Raw genomic sequence first — 16,896 nt, 5'->3', positions numbered from 1 at the left:
TGGGGTCGCCCAAAGGGAGAGACAAGTGGTCTCTCATAGAACTCCAGGGGCAGGTACAGCCTGTTGGGTACATGGGTGCTGGGGAGACAGTCACGCTTTCTCCAGGCTCTTTGGCCACCCGCATGTGCACAATGACGCCAGTAAATGGCGCAGAGATGCAAGGGCCCCCTTTAGTGGAGTTAATGGAGCGTACGGGGAAACCGGGGGATCAAAGTACCCGCACGGTAAGCGGGCCCTCTGCGCACGTGCACCTCTACGGTAGGGCGTGGTTAAATTGGGCGTACGGAGGCAACCGGGGAGGGGATGTGCCCCCACGGTAAACGGGCCCTCCTGCGCACGCGCACCTCTACGGGAGGGCATGGTTAAATTGGGCGTACGGGGGTAACCGGCAAGGGGACATGCCCCCACGGTAAACGGGCCCTCCTGCGCATGCGCACTCCTTCAGGAGGGCGTGGTTTAGTGATAAGGATCTGACAACAGTTATTGACCTTGCCGTAGGCCCAAATAGGTACGCAGAAAAGTAACAAATTAATAATGTGAATTGATATGTTAGTTTCGGATAGGAAATACCTTGTATTAGAAATATGTTAAGGTTAGCCATCTGAATACCTGTATATATCAATGGTAACATTTTCTGCGTAATTGTAATACTGTTTATTTCAATTTTGATTTATTTTGTATATTTTAATAAATACGGCCGGGGGGGTCGAAAGATCCCCCGCCTTCCAAAGAAAGCCCTCTCATGTCCTGTTAATAATGTGATGCTGGTTAACGGAAGGGTGGGGGTCCTCCGGCAGTCCATGGCCATATATGGGTCATAATTATGCAAGCATCTGTGTTACTGTTGTTCCACCATGTTCAGAGTTATGTAACCGACGATGAACGCTTGCTATTTACAGACTTCCCTACTTATGATGATAATGGGAGAACTGGAACCCTCTGCAGGCAAAATCAAGCACAGCGGCAGGATCTCATTTTCCCCTCAAGTCTCCTGGATTATGCCTGGAACTATCAAGGAGAACGTCATCTTTGGTGTTTCCTACGATGAATACCGATACAAGAGTGTCATCAAAGCCTGCCAACTGGAAGAGGTAAGTCTTGCATTGAACATGCACCACCTTTCTCGGTTCCCAAATGTCTCTTTCACATAAATGTCTGATTTGCAAGTAAGTGCAGTATGTTAAACAATCTCACAGTGCATACTAGAAGCAACTTAAGTTTGTTATCTCAGTTACACTTAACTATGTGTAAAATAGACTACCAGTGGTGCTATGTTAAACCTGATATATACAAATTGTTATATTTTTTGGTTTTGGGCTACAAACTAGAAAACACATTTCATAACATAAAGTAGGTCATACCTATCTGGAACAAACTGAGCTAGAGTCGAATTTGGGTGTCTTTCAAAGAAGGTATTATGTGCAAACAGCAAGGCATGACATTAGGACAGCAGCCCTCCCACCCCAAGAAAAATAAATAAAGTATGAAGGACTCTTGAATTGAGTAAACCCTGGTAGCAATTGTGAAAGTGAAATTAATGTATTTATATAAAATTCTATAAATTAATTACACACTTAAAATGGTTGACACTGTGCATTTTGTTGTGCGTTTAAAAGTACTGCAATCGTACTACTCACACAATACAAACTGAGTTTCACTAACCTGCGTGTGGAGGCCTATGCCTCTGCCTTAACTGCCTTTTCTAAACAGAGGCCTTCACCCCAAGTGCGGAGATCTCTGCAGATGTAAGCCTATGTTTTTGTAGTAAATGTGGGAGGGACAGGGGAGTGTGGCTGGAAAATGGGGAATGCTTATTACTAGATGTTAGGGGATTTGAGGGGAGGAAGAAGGGGCAAACTGATGGATTTACTGAGAGACATGCACCCTCCCACAATATAGTAAGCCCATTCCTATTCACAAACTACACAGCTAAAAAGGACCCAAAACATTAGAAAATGTACACCAGCTCAACAATAGAGTAAGTCTGGCACCACACATGGCCAACCACTGATACTGAAACACCACCCATACAATATATTTAAAGCTCCCTGTTTTCCGTTTTTACTCATTTTTACAGATAAATACAGACAGTAAACCATTTATTTTCCTGTCTATATTTATTTTTAAATGTAAATAAAAAGAGAAATTCGATAATTTTTTTGAGTGATTCTAAATAATGTCATTCATGACTGCTTGGCCAATATCTTTGTGTATTAGCAGGTAAGAACTTAAAAAAAGAAAGGAATTTTAGTAAAGAGGATTAAACAGCAGTAGATATGCACAACCTTGATACTAAAATGTTCTTGTTTTCATAGAAGTGCATTGATTTATCATCTGTATGTGGTCATATCAGTGAAACCTATCAAGTGTTCAAGCATCAAAGCACATTTATTGGGTACATAAATGTGGAAATTTACTAGTTTCAACTTCATTTATTCACAAAACTCAAAATAAATTTGGATAAATACAGATAACAATAGCAAAAAAGAAATATTGATAAATACAGACACGAATGTCAAAAAAATAAATACCATAACACCAGGAGCCCTAATTATAATGGAGGCAGGGACTTAAACTAACACGCAATTGGAATTTGGATTTTTTTTTAATTATAGTATCAACTTTTTAACATTTTATATAAATGTAATTAAATGGTCAAAAATATATACAACTTATAATAATAATTATTTTATTTTTAATTATTCTAATTTCTTTTTACAATGTAAAAATAAATAGTTTTACTCCTTTAAAAAAATAATTAAATTAATTAAAATTAATTCAATACATAACATTTTTACTACATATTAAATAAATGTAAGCATTTTACTTAAGGTTTTTATAAATAAATCACAAAAACAATATTGTTAATTTAACTTCCTATCTTTAAATAATAAATATTAAGTTAATAAGGAGATGTTGATGGTGGCAGAACAAAGATTTCAGCACACGCAAGAACAAACCTGTAGAGTTGGTGCACAATGTTAAGAAAGCTTACAATGAGTTGAGAACAGCTTGGAGTACACAACAAGACCACATGATGCACAAAATGGATGATTGCAAGAATGGTAGCACATGCATCTTCATTGGTACTACATTTAACAGTTATATTGTTACATTCAATCGTCTTGGTTCATTAGTTTATCAGTGATATAATCATAACTATGTATAACAATATGAAAAAATAAACATTTTTTAACAGTTGTTAACCCGTGTAATACCTCACTTTTACAATTGCCCCATCATAGTTGACAAAGAATCAACAACAGGCAGTCATGCCCGGTTCTAATGTAGTATGACAATAGACTACTCGCAAGTGTACTGATAGCTTATTCAATCTATACTAATATTATAAAGAGAGAGCCCTAGCGTTTGAGGCGGGTAATCTCAATAACCACAGCACCAATCACAACACCCAATACAGCATTGGAAAGGGCAGTTGCAGCAGAAGGACGTAGGCTATACAGATGACCACCATATACATTTGAAAGGTAAAAGAACCTTGCCAGCAAAGTAGTCCCTTGTGGGCGTGTGCGTGGGCGCGTCGCGGCATGACAACAAAAAAAAGCGTTCCTTAAACGTGTGCGTTGTGCTGGGGGCGTGACAAATGCTGGGGGCGTGACAAATGACAATGGCCGTGGCATTTGCGCAATTGCGCAGGAGCAAGAGGCAAGACAAACGGCAATGGCCGTGGCAATTGTGAAATTGCACGGGAGCAGGGGCCGTGGCCAATGGGCGCGACAATCGGCCGACTCACCAATCGCGCAACATTCCTAAATTATGATGCCAATCGCGCACCTGGGCGTGTGCGTTCAATGGGCGTATGCGTTCAGCTGGAGGCCTGGTAAGTAACCGTTTGCTCTACTCACTTGTGGGCCTGCACGTTGTGCTGGGGGCGTGTCACACATACTTGGGCCGAATGCAGTGTGTGTCTTGTTCTCGGTGCGTGTCAAACAGACTGGGGCCGAATTGCGTTGGTGCTTTACTAAATTGCCGTTACGTTCCTGCCTTCACGCCATGTGGGTCCTAAAAAAAAAATAATACCAGTAAATAACTTTCAAGGGTCACCTAAATTCGCATTGTAATACGGTCGCCGCTGGAGCCGGGCCTCAAGCGGGGGCACACGCCACTGAGCGTGCCTGCGGGGACAATAACTGCAGCGTCTCCTGCGTGCTTTCACTCAACTCTCTGCATAAACGAATTTACACACGGCGCACAACATCAACCAGGGCTGGAGCTGGCCTCAAGCGGCGGGTGATGCGACTAAGCGGCCCTGCTGTCACACTAACCTTGAAACTGACTGCACTTTCCCACACGCGCAGCGTCTCTAGCGCGAGATGTCACCCACTCAACTCTTCATACCCGGACAACGTCGGGACGGGCTGCTAGTATGTAATATAATTATAAATAAGATGGATAGAGTTGTCATGTCAAAACGTTTAAGGCATACACTACATACTGCAAGACACATCAACGTGAAAATACCTTCAGTTAACTTTTGCTATGCTCAACTACTGTGGCATCTCGTTGTTTTTGCTTTTTAGTGCTAGCAACATTACATCCCACACATTCCCATCAAGCTGCTCGCTCAGCACTTTTTGCATGATGATCAAAGTTTCACTTTTGGCATTTGCCAATTTTAGCATTTCAGGAAGCCAATCTCTCAACTGTGTTGGGTATTAGGATTTCCAAGCGATTGCAATTTGGCACAAAGCCAGCAACAATGGCAGCTCTGTAAATGTGGCACGAGATTTACTAAGGGCTTATGCTGCTCTTGCATTCATGCAATGTGACACAAGGCAACGCAAGCCCTTAACTGGGATTTACTAAGCCATGCAAAGCCACCTTGCAGGGCTATGCATGGTTAAGAATCCCAAGATAACACAAGGCAGCGCATTTTGATGCCTTGTGTTATCTTGCGGCAGGGAGGCATTCCATGGGTGGAGTGCGGGCATTCCCATGCATCCATTCATAGACTTTTTGGTGCATTCCAAGAGTTACAAAGAGTTTTATAAATGGGAATGCATCAAAATGGTATGCCTCGCAGATCCAGGAATGATGAGGGGAAATATCTTTATTTTTCCTTGTTATTTCCTCACTCTATTTGTGATTTATTCCACATCACGCAAAGAAAAAGGAAAACGCCTTTAATGATTGTTTTTGTCCAGGAAGGTGTCTCTTCATGCACAAAAACTATCCCACTCGTAACACACGCACCCTTACACCATGGTGCAAGGGTGCCTGCCTTGGGGCTAGGCAGCACACAGTTCCCCAGCGCAAGGAGGCAACAGAAATGTGCCATATCTTTGTTAATATAGCGCATTTCTGATATCTGACTTTCATGCAACACAGCGCAGCAAGTTGTCTTGCTGCCCTAAATTGTGTGAAGAATTAGTAAATCTGCCCCCTAGTCTCCACCCTAAATTTTAAGTTAAGTGGATGATGCTACAAATGCAGCTCAGGATTCCAACTAGTTCTAGCCTTAATCTCAGCAAACAGCACTAAAGTTCTCAACGCCACCAAACAGGACATGGCTCTCAGTCATTCTCCACTCTTTAAAATGTATTTCTCTGTTTGCCACTCTCTAACTAAGTGGTAACTATGCAGCAAGGTAAAAGAAATTAGATGAGCACGGATCCCTAAGGTGAATTCTGCAGAGAAGGATTGGCTTCAATGAGATTTCACAAGCAGGTTATGGAAGGTAGACTTGCAATGGGTCTCTCCCTCAGTTTGAAGAAGACCCTCCAGGCAGGTCAAGAGTTTCATGAACAGGATATGGGAGCTGGGCTTGAAAAGGGTCTCACCACCAGTTCAAAGTAGACTCCCCCAGGCAGGCATTGAGTTACTTCCTTACTGCAAAACCAAAAGCTTCTGGCATCCTTCTCTCACCTCTTCAAAGCGCAAACTGACATTGATAGCTTAGGATGGAGACAGGAAGATGATGTGGCCTAACAGCTAAATCCGTCGACCTTGAAGCTGGGGAGCTTGGTTCGAGTCTCGGTATCAGCTCACCATTCGGTGACTCTGGGCAAATCACTTAATATCCCTGTGCCTAAACAAAAATGAATGTTTCCGCCTGTAACGCAACTGGTGCTCATGTAAAGTGCTCTGATACCTTCGGGTCGAGTTCGCCCTATATAAAACTCCCCCCCAAAAAGATGGTACAGTGCTGAAGTCTGTTTTACTAAGTCCATTCTCTGGCCTAACATGAAACCTATGTGTGATGTTAAGTATGTCAAGAACACTCTGATAATTCTGCTTAGTCCCATACTATAAAGACGTATTGTTCATGTTCATTTATGTTAACTTATTAACCTATCTGTTATCAGAGAGCTTTTCTAATTATATTAAGAAGCCATTTGTAAAATGTCACTTAGTTTTAAAACGTAATCATTAACACACAGTTTAATGCTCAGTATTGATTCTAAACTGTTTACCTCTATAACTCAGATAACTTTTGAATTGTTATTATACTATTTTCTCATTAGCGGAACTGATCAAGACAACTTTGTCAAAAATGTAGAGAGCCGCAGATCTAAATCGAAAGATACCCTGTGGTTCATTTAACAGACTAGTGCTGTTACCTTGTAGCTCATTCGATGTGAGTTAGTCAGATGTTTTTGGTATTTAGGGTTGGGCGGCTCGTTGATAGATAAACACTGATATTACATTGCACAAGTAAGCTGTTTCTGGTAGTGTCTGCTGACAACAGTATTTCTCTAAACAGTAATCTGTTTGAATAATTGGTGCAAGGTGTAACACATGACTATTGAGGCCTATCATGTTTTAAGCTATTGACTTGTATTTTATTAGAACCAAATCTACTTTCTTCTGCTTTCCAATACAAATATATAAACGCTAATAAGACACGTAAAAAGGATGGCATTCTTGGGGGATAATGAATCGCCTTTCTTCAATGACACTGCTTTCCTCCATGTAGTGTTGTCTCACAGCATACCGCATACTTGAGTTCGATTGACTGCTAATGGCTCTTAGGTGCTGTTTTAGTTAAGGTAACAAATGACATTAACTATTCTGTGAGGTGTAAAACATCAAAGCAATTGTATGTGTCCCCTTGCTGCCTAAGTAATGCTAAGTATAGCACCAGGAAATTAGAGGGAAAACAAAAAATTCAACAGAAATGAAACACACGTACTGGCGAACCCTCAGATTGCAGAATATGTAGAAATGCACTGTCAAAAACGTGGTTATTAATTTGAACATAGTACCCCTACCAACTTAACCCCTTCAGCGCTGATGACAAAGCCAGCTCGTCATGGGCGTTACCTGCGCTACGTGCATGACGAGCCTGCTTTGTCACGATACGCGCGATTTTTAAATTTCAGCGCACAGCGGGAAAACCCGCTAGCGCGGTAGAGGTTAAGAAAGCCACTCTGGTTAGGTCAAAACACATTGCTGAGACATTCTCTGCTTAATTCCTGGTAGCTAGGGCTGACGCAGCAAGGAATCCATAGAACAGTATATGCTAAGTTCAAGCAGTGCCAACTATTTTAAAGCTAATAACATATCACAATAAAATTACTAAACAAAGAAAGCAATTGGAGGTAGCTGTCCATGCACCAAGGTGACAGTGTTACCCCAGGCCTTTGCCTTTCAATGAAGCCCACTGCCCCCCACCATCCTGAGCATGAAATCCCTGTTCACCCTTGTGCAACTTCACCTCATATATTTTGAGGCCACCTCCTAAGCACAATTAGGGGGCACATGCATCATTGTCAATTGCATTCGCAAAAGGTGCGAATCGCAATTTTCGGCCGTTTGCGAATGCATTTGACAAAATTGGGATGCATCATGCTTTTCGCAATTTTAGAAATCGCAATCATGTTGCGATTTCTAAAATTGCGATTGCATTTAAGAAATTGTAATTTGAGATTTCTTAAATGCAATGCATGAACATTTTAAATTTGCGAAATCGCAAATAGGGAGAGGTAAATTACCATGAAGTTGACCTTCATGATAATTTGCGAATACTTTCAAAAATGCACAAAAGTGCATTTTTGAAAGTTTCATTTTAAACACACACATGCCCTTGGGGCATGTGTGTGAAAAATGCACTTAAAGTTATATTTCAGGGGTGCAGGGGGGGTCCTTTGGACCCCCCCTGCACCCTTGAAATTGCATTCTCAATTTGCGATTCGCAAATTGCTAATCGCAAATTGAGAATGACTTCCCATTCATTCCTATGGGCCTCTAGGCCCATAGGAATCAATGGGAAGGGATTCCTTAATTGCGATTCGCAAATTGTGAATCGCAATTAAGGAATTTTTTGAAATCGCAAAAAAAATTGTGATTTCTTGATGCATAGCCTTTTGCGATTTCTTAATTTTCGCAATTAAGAAATCGCAAACGGCAACAATGATGCATGTGGCCATTAATCCTGGGGTGGATTTGTGCTGTAGCCAAAAGGTATGGTGGAATGATGCACCAAGATTTCACAAGTTATTGGGGAATTAAATCATCTCTATAGCTGCCTCTGGGTGCTAGGCTCTGAATTCGGTCAAATTGAAATAAGATAAAGCGTCAGTCACTGTATTAGACACCCTGGGGGCATGTTTAGCTGTAAAGTGAACCTTTTGGGCCTGGCAAGTCATGACCTTTAACAAGCATAATACAAAGGTGCATGGGGCAATCTGGGGAATAATGATGGTAAAGCTGACATGCTATCGAACTAGACAGTGGTTCATCTGTCACCTGAGAACAGCAAATGTGTGCACAAAGACTGCAGGGAAAAGATAATGAATGTGATATTTTAAACTTCTAATCATCAATTCCTCTGGCCAGTGCTGCATACAGTGTCACCCAAGAATGGATGGCTCCAAAACTCACACTCAGTGCCCTGCCTGTAAAAAGGTACAACTCAAACTGAACAAAGTGTTATTGCCAAATGATGATGCAGTTTAATTCTTTGCAAAACTGAGCCTAACTACGTCGGTCCTCTTTTGTATATGATAATGCTTTGCCTTAAGACACGATGTTGACCTAGAAATGTTCTCAGAGAATACCCTACTCATTTAAGTGAATATGAGGGTACATTTGAGTTGTCCTACCAGTACTTCCAGCCCGTGGAGCATAACTTTAGGGAAAGTCAGACAGGCTGACAAGGATGCATTGAACTTGTTGACTTTGTCTTGTGCAGGCTGTTGACTCCACCCACTGAATCAATCTAAATTCCAAAGAAGGACAACATAGAAGTGGGTCCCTCCATTTTATGTGTATCAAGGGCAACTACAAGACCTTCAAGGAAATCATTATGGACAGTATTCTCAGTCACTACCAGATCTGTGTTTGCCCACTCCAGGAAGTGAATGAAGGTTTTGAAACTGGCACATGCAAGTGGAGCCAAAGGTATATTTAACACGTTTAGGGGTCCAGAAACTCCTTAGAGGGTAGAGAGGTCCTCTACAGAGAGGATGGAGGGATACGTCCTCCCTTTAGTATACTCACAAACAAACAACTAACCCGTCCAGAGTCAAACTGGCTCCTTAGAAAAAACTGAGGAGAGGTACCACTGGTACGCCTAGTGACAGCACATCCACTATTGTGGGTAGGAAGGGGAATTGACCCTTTTCTTTATATAACCCTCACCCACTCTACTAGTGGTATGCTTCATCATCGGGTTCACCCTGACTCCTTGAGGTCAGGGTGGGCTCAACCGTATTCCAGGGAGCACTTATGAAGATGGGGTGTATGAGGGCATAACTTTAAATATAAAATTCCTCCTCCAATCTAAAAGTATCGTTTATTAGAAGAGTGGGAGAGAAGGTTAAAAATAAAATATATATAGGGGTATGAGGATGTGATGGTCCTATGACCCTAGAACACCAGCATGCTTCAGCCCTGTTCTGACGGCCTGCAAAAGGTCCTGGGCTTTCGTCGCGGTGGGTAGCGAAGAGGTCACTCCCCCAAAGATGTGACTGACATGTGCCAGTTACAATTAACATGCAATTTGCATGTGAACATTTATTAAAAAGGATTACTTGCCGCTGCTTTAGGAATTACCCAATTGAAATGGGACATATGTTCCCAAAGGGGGCATGAGAGAGAGGCCTTGTAGTCACACTTTCATCAAAGGTCCCATCCCTTCTGTGAACCTGTATTCTGTTCAAATGTGAAATCTAGCAGGAAGAAATCAACTGCGTGCAATAGTAGAAGCTGCATAGGAGAGAGACCTAATGCCATCGGCACAGCTTTGGGGGCAGAAACGTGCACGCGTTGCATTGCTTGCAATGGCAATGCGTGCACGTCTGGCGATTTCCTTGCGGGAGCGCGCGGTGCCATATGGTGGCGCCATATGGTCGCACGCTCCCGCAAGGGAATCGCTCAGGTCCCCCGCCCTGCTGTTGAGCGCTCTTGTTTCAGTAAGGGAAAGACATGGCTGATCTATATTTTCTCCTTCCTTCGTTTAGCAGTGAGTTAGAGTGCTGTCTTGCGCTGATGGGTGGCTGTTTGTGTTTTCAACCAAGGTGTTACCGATTCTAAATGTGAGCCTCTGAAATTGAAATGCGCCCTGTCTTGTCAGAGAGCTGCTAATTGCTCTGTCAGTGCACCAGGCCCAGCTGTAAAGCAGAGAGTCACCCCCTACTGGTCACAGCATGTGCCACAGTGTTTTTATACCGCTTACACAGTAAGGTTCAGACTAAGATTAGCTGCAGCCCTGCCCTCAAACCTTGCTCAATATTTACTTATGAGGCTGGATGCCCCTGCAGTCCAATCCTGCCTCGCAGCATGTTAATAAACTTGTATTGGAGCAGAATTTGAAAATCGGTGCAGCAAGGAACGATCGGCTCTCCAAGCCAGTGTGACCTCGAGGACTTCCCCGAGAAGCTGAAACTGCGGAATTTACATCAACAGTGACCAACGTTTCCCGAGAGAAGCACTAGAGGCTCTGGTCAAGAGGCAAGGGCTCTCATCGCCACCCACATCTCCGAGCGGCTTCCTGTCTGCTGGGTACCTGGGTTGAGAGTTAGTTTATCTTTGTGTCGTATGAGGGCGGGCGTGCTAACAGCAACAAGATGTGCATTAGGAAATACTGTGTGGCAAGAGAGCCTGGAGTCCAACCACGCAACAGGGGCAGCTGCCCAACAGGCTGTTAGTTGATTTTTTTGCGGTATGGTGTGTGACCTGCTGCACCTATCCCTCTCAGTGTTGAGTCGTCCTCCACCGAACCATAAATAGCCTCCGCCACTGAACCCAATCACAGGGCGTACCAAATTGTAAATTGACATTTGACGATGCAACCTCTTGCCACTCAGGTTTCATCGCAAACTGCGGTCAGTTGGGTGGCAAATTTCACATAGAGGTGGGTGAGCAAATGAGAGTGCAAACCAGGTGTGAGACAGATGCTCGGCTCTTAGGCCAAGAGGACCTTGGTCTAAGCCAGATGCTCGGCTCCAGCTTAGGCCAAGGTCCTCTTGGAACCTCGATCCCAAAACCAGCCAAGCTATAACGGAGATGATGTGGCCTAGTGGCTTTAGCTGCAGAACATGCAACATGGGAAGCCAGGTTTGAATGCAGGCCTCGGTTGTGCATCCTGTGAATCCTAACATTGCTCCCTGTGAAGAAAAAAAAAAATTCACATAGTCTGTGTCTATTTAGAAGTGCTCTTATGTCTGAGGGCAAGGTTGGCGCTATGTAAAACTGCCCCCCAAAAAGGTGTCACTAACGCTCAAATCAAAACCTCCAATAATTTAGGACACAGCATTAACCTTTGTTATTAGAAAAATATACCATCTAGTGGCAGAATGTTAAGAGGGTGGCACCAGTTAAATTACACAAAGACAACGATCAAGTTATTTTTAGTTAGCACGGGGATTGTCCAGAATCACAGAATCGTTAGGCAGTACCGAGACTCGAGCGTGCTTTTCACGCCAGCTCCAAGGTCGGCAACTCTAGCCTTACACCACAACTTTGCCCACAAGAACTAAACCATTTTCAGACCTCCTTTGTCATGCGCACTTTCCTCAGTCGTTTTGCTTTAACTCTGCAGCAGTTCACGGTTTTAAATGTAACTTGTTATTTTAATTCTATACTGCGCAAACTTTACCCAAATATATTGGAGCATTTTACATTGGCACCAGTTAAATTACACAAAGACAACAATAATATTATTTTTAGTAGGCACTGGGATTATCCAGACTGGAGCATGCTTTTCATGCCAGCTCCAAGGTCGGCAACTCTAGCCTTACACCACAACTTTGCCCACAAAAACTAAACCATTTTCAAGGGTATATAGAACAAAGCCATAGTTGTTGTTTATTTCTCTTATGCAAACAACAACCATTCACAAAGGCAATAGTCCTGTTTGTTGTAGGTAAAATGTTACTTATATGTCTTATATGCAATGACAGAAGCAATGACAGAAGCAGCAAAATACCAGTTGGGTGGCACACTGCTAAGCACAGATTTTTAGCTGAAAGTGTTTAAGCCACGCCCTTAATTATGTCTGTCACACCCATTTCAGAAACCACCACCTACTTTTTTCATTCCACTAAAAGCTCTGCTGCTTAAATCCTGGTGTCGATGTTGGCTAACATCATGAGGACCACCAGTCGAAGCTTTTGCGTCAGGGAAACGCCATAGTGTGAACTCGTGTTCGTTGTTTTATTAATACATATAATATTTTACACACTACCAGGGTATGTCCTACTACCAATCTGTGTGAGTTTATAAACTACACATTCCTTTTCAGTAACAACAAATGTTTGTGGTAGAAAGGTTCCTGTTTGTTTCACATGAAGCCACATTTAAAGATTGCCTATAAACAACTTAGTCAGCAAAGCCTGGGACAATAGGCCCGATTTACAAAGGTGTTGCTATAATGGACTTGTTTACAATTGCCAGTGCTATGAGCACCGACTTTCTATTTTAAGGGACAATGTTAGGGAGCAGTATTAAATTAAACCCTTCCCTAAAACCATAATACAGAGTGTGCAGAATTTACACAAGATTGTATCTCCCTAAAAAATGGGCTAAGGTATACAGTTGCATGGGAGAAATCACTTTCCCCAAAAGGATTTCAATGGGATTTGACCGACTGTTCTCGCGGCTGCCTATGCTTTTTGAGACACTTCAGATGAAGCTATCCCTGGAAGAAGCAAAATGTGCAAAGGTGTTTGAAATTACAAGCAACCCTTTCTGGGCTGTCTTTTCTAATGTACAACCATCATGCACTTCTCTTATCACCTCCTGGTCTATGAGCATGAAAGGGCTGAACAGACTTACCAGCATTTGGTGCTACAGAAAACTCTTATTGGCAGAGTTGTATGTCCATCTCACACTGTGCAGCGTCAGGCCAGTCTTCCTAAATATGTAAAATAATTATGTCACAATGAAACTCGCATGTATCTGGGAAATCGACAGCTGCATTGTATATTATCGACAGGAAGCCTAGCAGCTGGGGTGCTAGTGGTGAGGACTTTTGTTTCTGGACAGCTAGGAATATGGTAAACCTTTGCACCTGCTTCTTGATTGGCCTCTCCACCCGTATCCCCTTGGGCCTATGCTCTCCATTTTTGTCACAGCATCCCCTTCTCAGTGCCTACTCCCTTGTTTAATATCTCAAAAACATCACTCTCACTTCTGGTTGGCCCCAATAGACATACCCTAGGATAATTACTGGCTATGAACCATGTTCTTGTGGGAAAGGTAGTCCTCTGAGAAGCATTGGTGGGGCAAACTGATGCTGCTGGTTGACCTGGTTCAGTAGTAACTGCTGAGGTGAGATACCCTCCCATCTGTGAACTGGAATAAGGTCTAGCCTGCTGACCCAGGGAATAGCTTGATGCTGTGGGTGCTGATATTAACCTTAGCTGCCCCGACAGTGCCCAGACCTGTCCTGCCACATAGATCGTTACACCCTTCTCTCCCCTGTTACCACTCGAAGCGTCTGATGACATTCCCATTGAACCCCTTGCATGCAGCACTATCCCGGGATTGAGGGAGGCGAATAGCCAATTTTGATCCATGCATGCCCTTGGTAGGGACCGCTGGGAAGGAGATTATCTGGGGAGAGGGTGAAGTCGTTATAAAAATATAATTTACACAATTATCATTTCACACGTACCGTACAGGGTCCTGTTGTAGGTGGGTTCAGAATATTGCTGCAGTCCATTTAATGTTCATATATGAAGCATGCCATGTTCACTCTTTGAACCTAAGTAAATGGATTGCTCCCTCTTTACATTTACTGTTATCAATTAAGAGGCCAGATAGTTCTCACTAAACACCATCATTTTAGTGTTAAGGGAAATGGAAGCTCAGCCTGGCCGGTCTCCCATAACGCCACTGTTCCCCAGTACCATGTGTTGCTGGCCCATGGAGCCATGGTTGCTCCAGCTCTTGGCGGACCTGTAAATGTGACGCGTTTATTTGTGTTTTTTTCTATGCCACTGACCGCAGAGACTGCACATACTTAAACATGCTAATAAAGCAAACCCATTCAAGGCTTTTTTTGGCCTATACACTAAAACGATCTATGCCATATATGTACAAACATCTCCATTAGTGGTAAATTGGGTGCACTCCTTAAGGGTTACTCGGCCGTGCCAATATTCTACAATGGCGGTAGCTTCTGATTCTTTTCTGGTGTGTTAGTACAACTTTGTGATACTCCTTTCATAACTACACAATACCACTACCTTTTGAATCTATGATGCTCTTGGGGACACACAAGGAAGAATAACTTTAGGGGCCTTATAACATGAGTGTGTGTTACTAGAAACTAGGTTGGATCACTTTTGTATCACATTAAACTATTAAAGGCTGGTGGGTGAAATGTTTGCAACAGCTTCAGCCACTGACATTGGCCACTTTGGTATTGGTTATTACTCTTTGGTTCTTTTCATAGACCTATACTTGTGTTCTTTGCTGGCTGTGTTTAAACACTGCAGTGCTCCCCTTTGCTGAAACTCCGGTGTGTACTAGTCTTGTAGTGAAATTTGGTACTTTACTGACACAAACTATTATTAGCATTTTGTTATTAGGATTTATTGTTCAATAAGCACAAGTTAAGAGTAATTTATTTTGTGGCTAATTGGAAAAGGTAATGTGAGCAGAAACGATCCTTCCTTTTCCTCCCTTTACAACAGGGCACCCTTATTGTGAAGGCATCACTCTAGGTAGCAGACCCTAGCCATATGTTATCATACAAGTGAACACAAACCAAGCAATAGAATGTAAAGTAATGTATCTGTATTTATATTCCTAATTAAGATTAGCTCTCAAATTGTACCTTGGTGTTGGTTCGTATTGCTAATTACCATTTATTAATTAGCTAATGAGAGATACCTACATAGATCTATGAAATTACATTTCTTTCTGTATCATGCACTGCACATATTCTAAATAGTTCCACTCTTCTGCAGCCATGATAGCACAGGTGGTACAAACACAGTATTCAAACATGTATTCTGCTGATTTTCTTGAACCCATGAACACCTTGAACTGTGTAAGTGTGGAGAAGACACAGGGGTTGCCAGTGGCGGCTGGTGAACTTTGCAAGTGGTGAAGCAAAAATATGTCACTGTGTAATATCAAGGGAGTGAGCGGAGGGAGCAAGCCTGACTCCCGATGGGAATTGATAGGGAGTTCTTATTTGAAAACATTTAAAAAATAGTGTGATATTGATTTAATTGGCATCTACTATTTCTTCTAACTGTAGGGTGTCAGAGTCTTTTCATCACATAGAGAGGCTCAATAAATCATACAAGTATGTAAATCAACATACAGGAAATGGTACACAAGACATTGAGGGTTTTAGGGTGTAGGAATCACATATAATCCATACTTGTAGACATTATATGTTAAGACTGAATGGTGGAGTGAAACACAAGTTCAGGATATTAAACGTAGTGCAGTGATTGTTGTCTGTATTAAGAAGACTTCATCACTTCCCAAAGGAACCCTTCTTTGCAATCTTACAATAACAACAAATGAGAAAAAAACATGAAGGATCTAAACCCATGACTTACCGTTTGCATGCAGCGCCTTAATGCAAGTAAATAGATCACTATACTATATTAGAAGGATTGCAACTTTGGAAGTAATACAATGATCTCAGTGTTAAAAATAGTTGCCGAAATAGCTGGCTACATAATCTGTGATCTGCATGTTAAATGGTGTCCCCTGAAGCAAGCACATTTACCCTCTAAACTACTTTATGAGTCAAAACCATGATTGAGCAAAACAAAACACTCTCCCAGAGCTGTGTTAATCACTAAGTTATTTTACAGCAAATATAATCCCCCAAAATGGCAGACAGAGATCTCTACATCAGGTGTTTTAGCCATGTAAAATAGTTTAAAATGCAGCCTTTTTGTGAACAATTAGGTAATCTAGAACAGATTTCCTCTCACATATATGCCTGCTGTCAATTTCATTGTCGGTACAAAAGGGGGTGGTGATGGACGGAGCATCAGAACCAATCAAACACTCACACCCAGTCAAGAGATCTGGGTTTGATCCATCACCGTTCTTTAGCCCACTCTGCCACCCCAGTTCAGACATGGCTATATGCAAATCAGTCTGACCCTGTGCCTCATGGGAACAGTCCAGCCCGAACTGCCAAGCCATGCCTTCCCTGGACCGGAAACAAGCTTCCGAGGACCGGTTTCTGGCATTCCAGCCGTCTTCAGCCCGGCTTGCTTGAATCCAGTGGCAAAGTGAGCAAGGGACTCACGTCTGAGCATACCCCGCCACACTTGTGGCGGCCAAAAGCGGTACAAAAGGGGGTGGTGATGGACGGAGCATCAGAACCAATCAAACACTCACACCCAGTCAAGAGATCTGGGTTTGATCCATCACCGTTCTTTAGCCCACTCTGCCACCCCAGTTCAGACATGGCTATATGCAAATCAGTCTGACCCTGTGCCTCATGGGAAC

At 42.6% G+C, this 16,896-nt stretch overlaps 1 protein-coding gene across 1 annotated transcript in view; it reads left to right on the top strand.

The window, feature by feature from the left end:
- The window catches only part of CFTR (CF transmembrane conductance regulator), a 1,176,514-nt gene that overhangs the window by 790,413 nt on the left and 369,205 nt on the right, over positions 1–16,896 (top strand). The window contains exon 11 of the mRNA XM_078674337.1: positions 900–1,091. Within this exon, the coding sequence (XP_078530463.1) occupies positions 900–1,091 (192 nt within the window). The remainder of the gene's footprint in view (positions 1–899; positions 1,092–16,896) is intronic.

Source organism: Lissotriton helveticus, chromosome 1_1, assembly GCF_964261635.1.
Source record: "Lissotriton helveticus chromosome 1_1, aLisHel1.1, whole genome shotgun sequence".
Classification (NCBI taxonomy): Eukaryota; Metazoa; Chordata; class Amphibia; order Caudata; family Salamandridae; genus Lissotriton; species Lissotriton helveticus.
The sequence above is the reverse complement of the archived record's forward strand: the minus strand, read 5'-3'. Positions and strand labels throughout refer to the sequence as shown.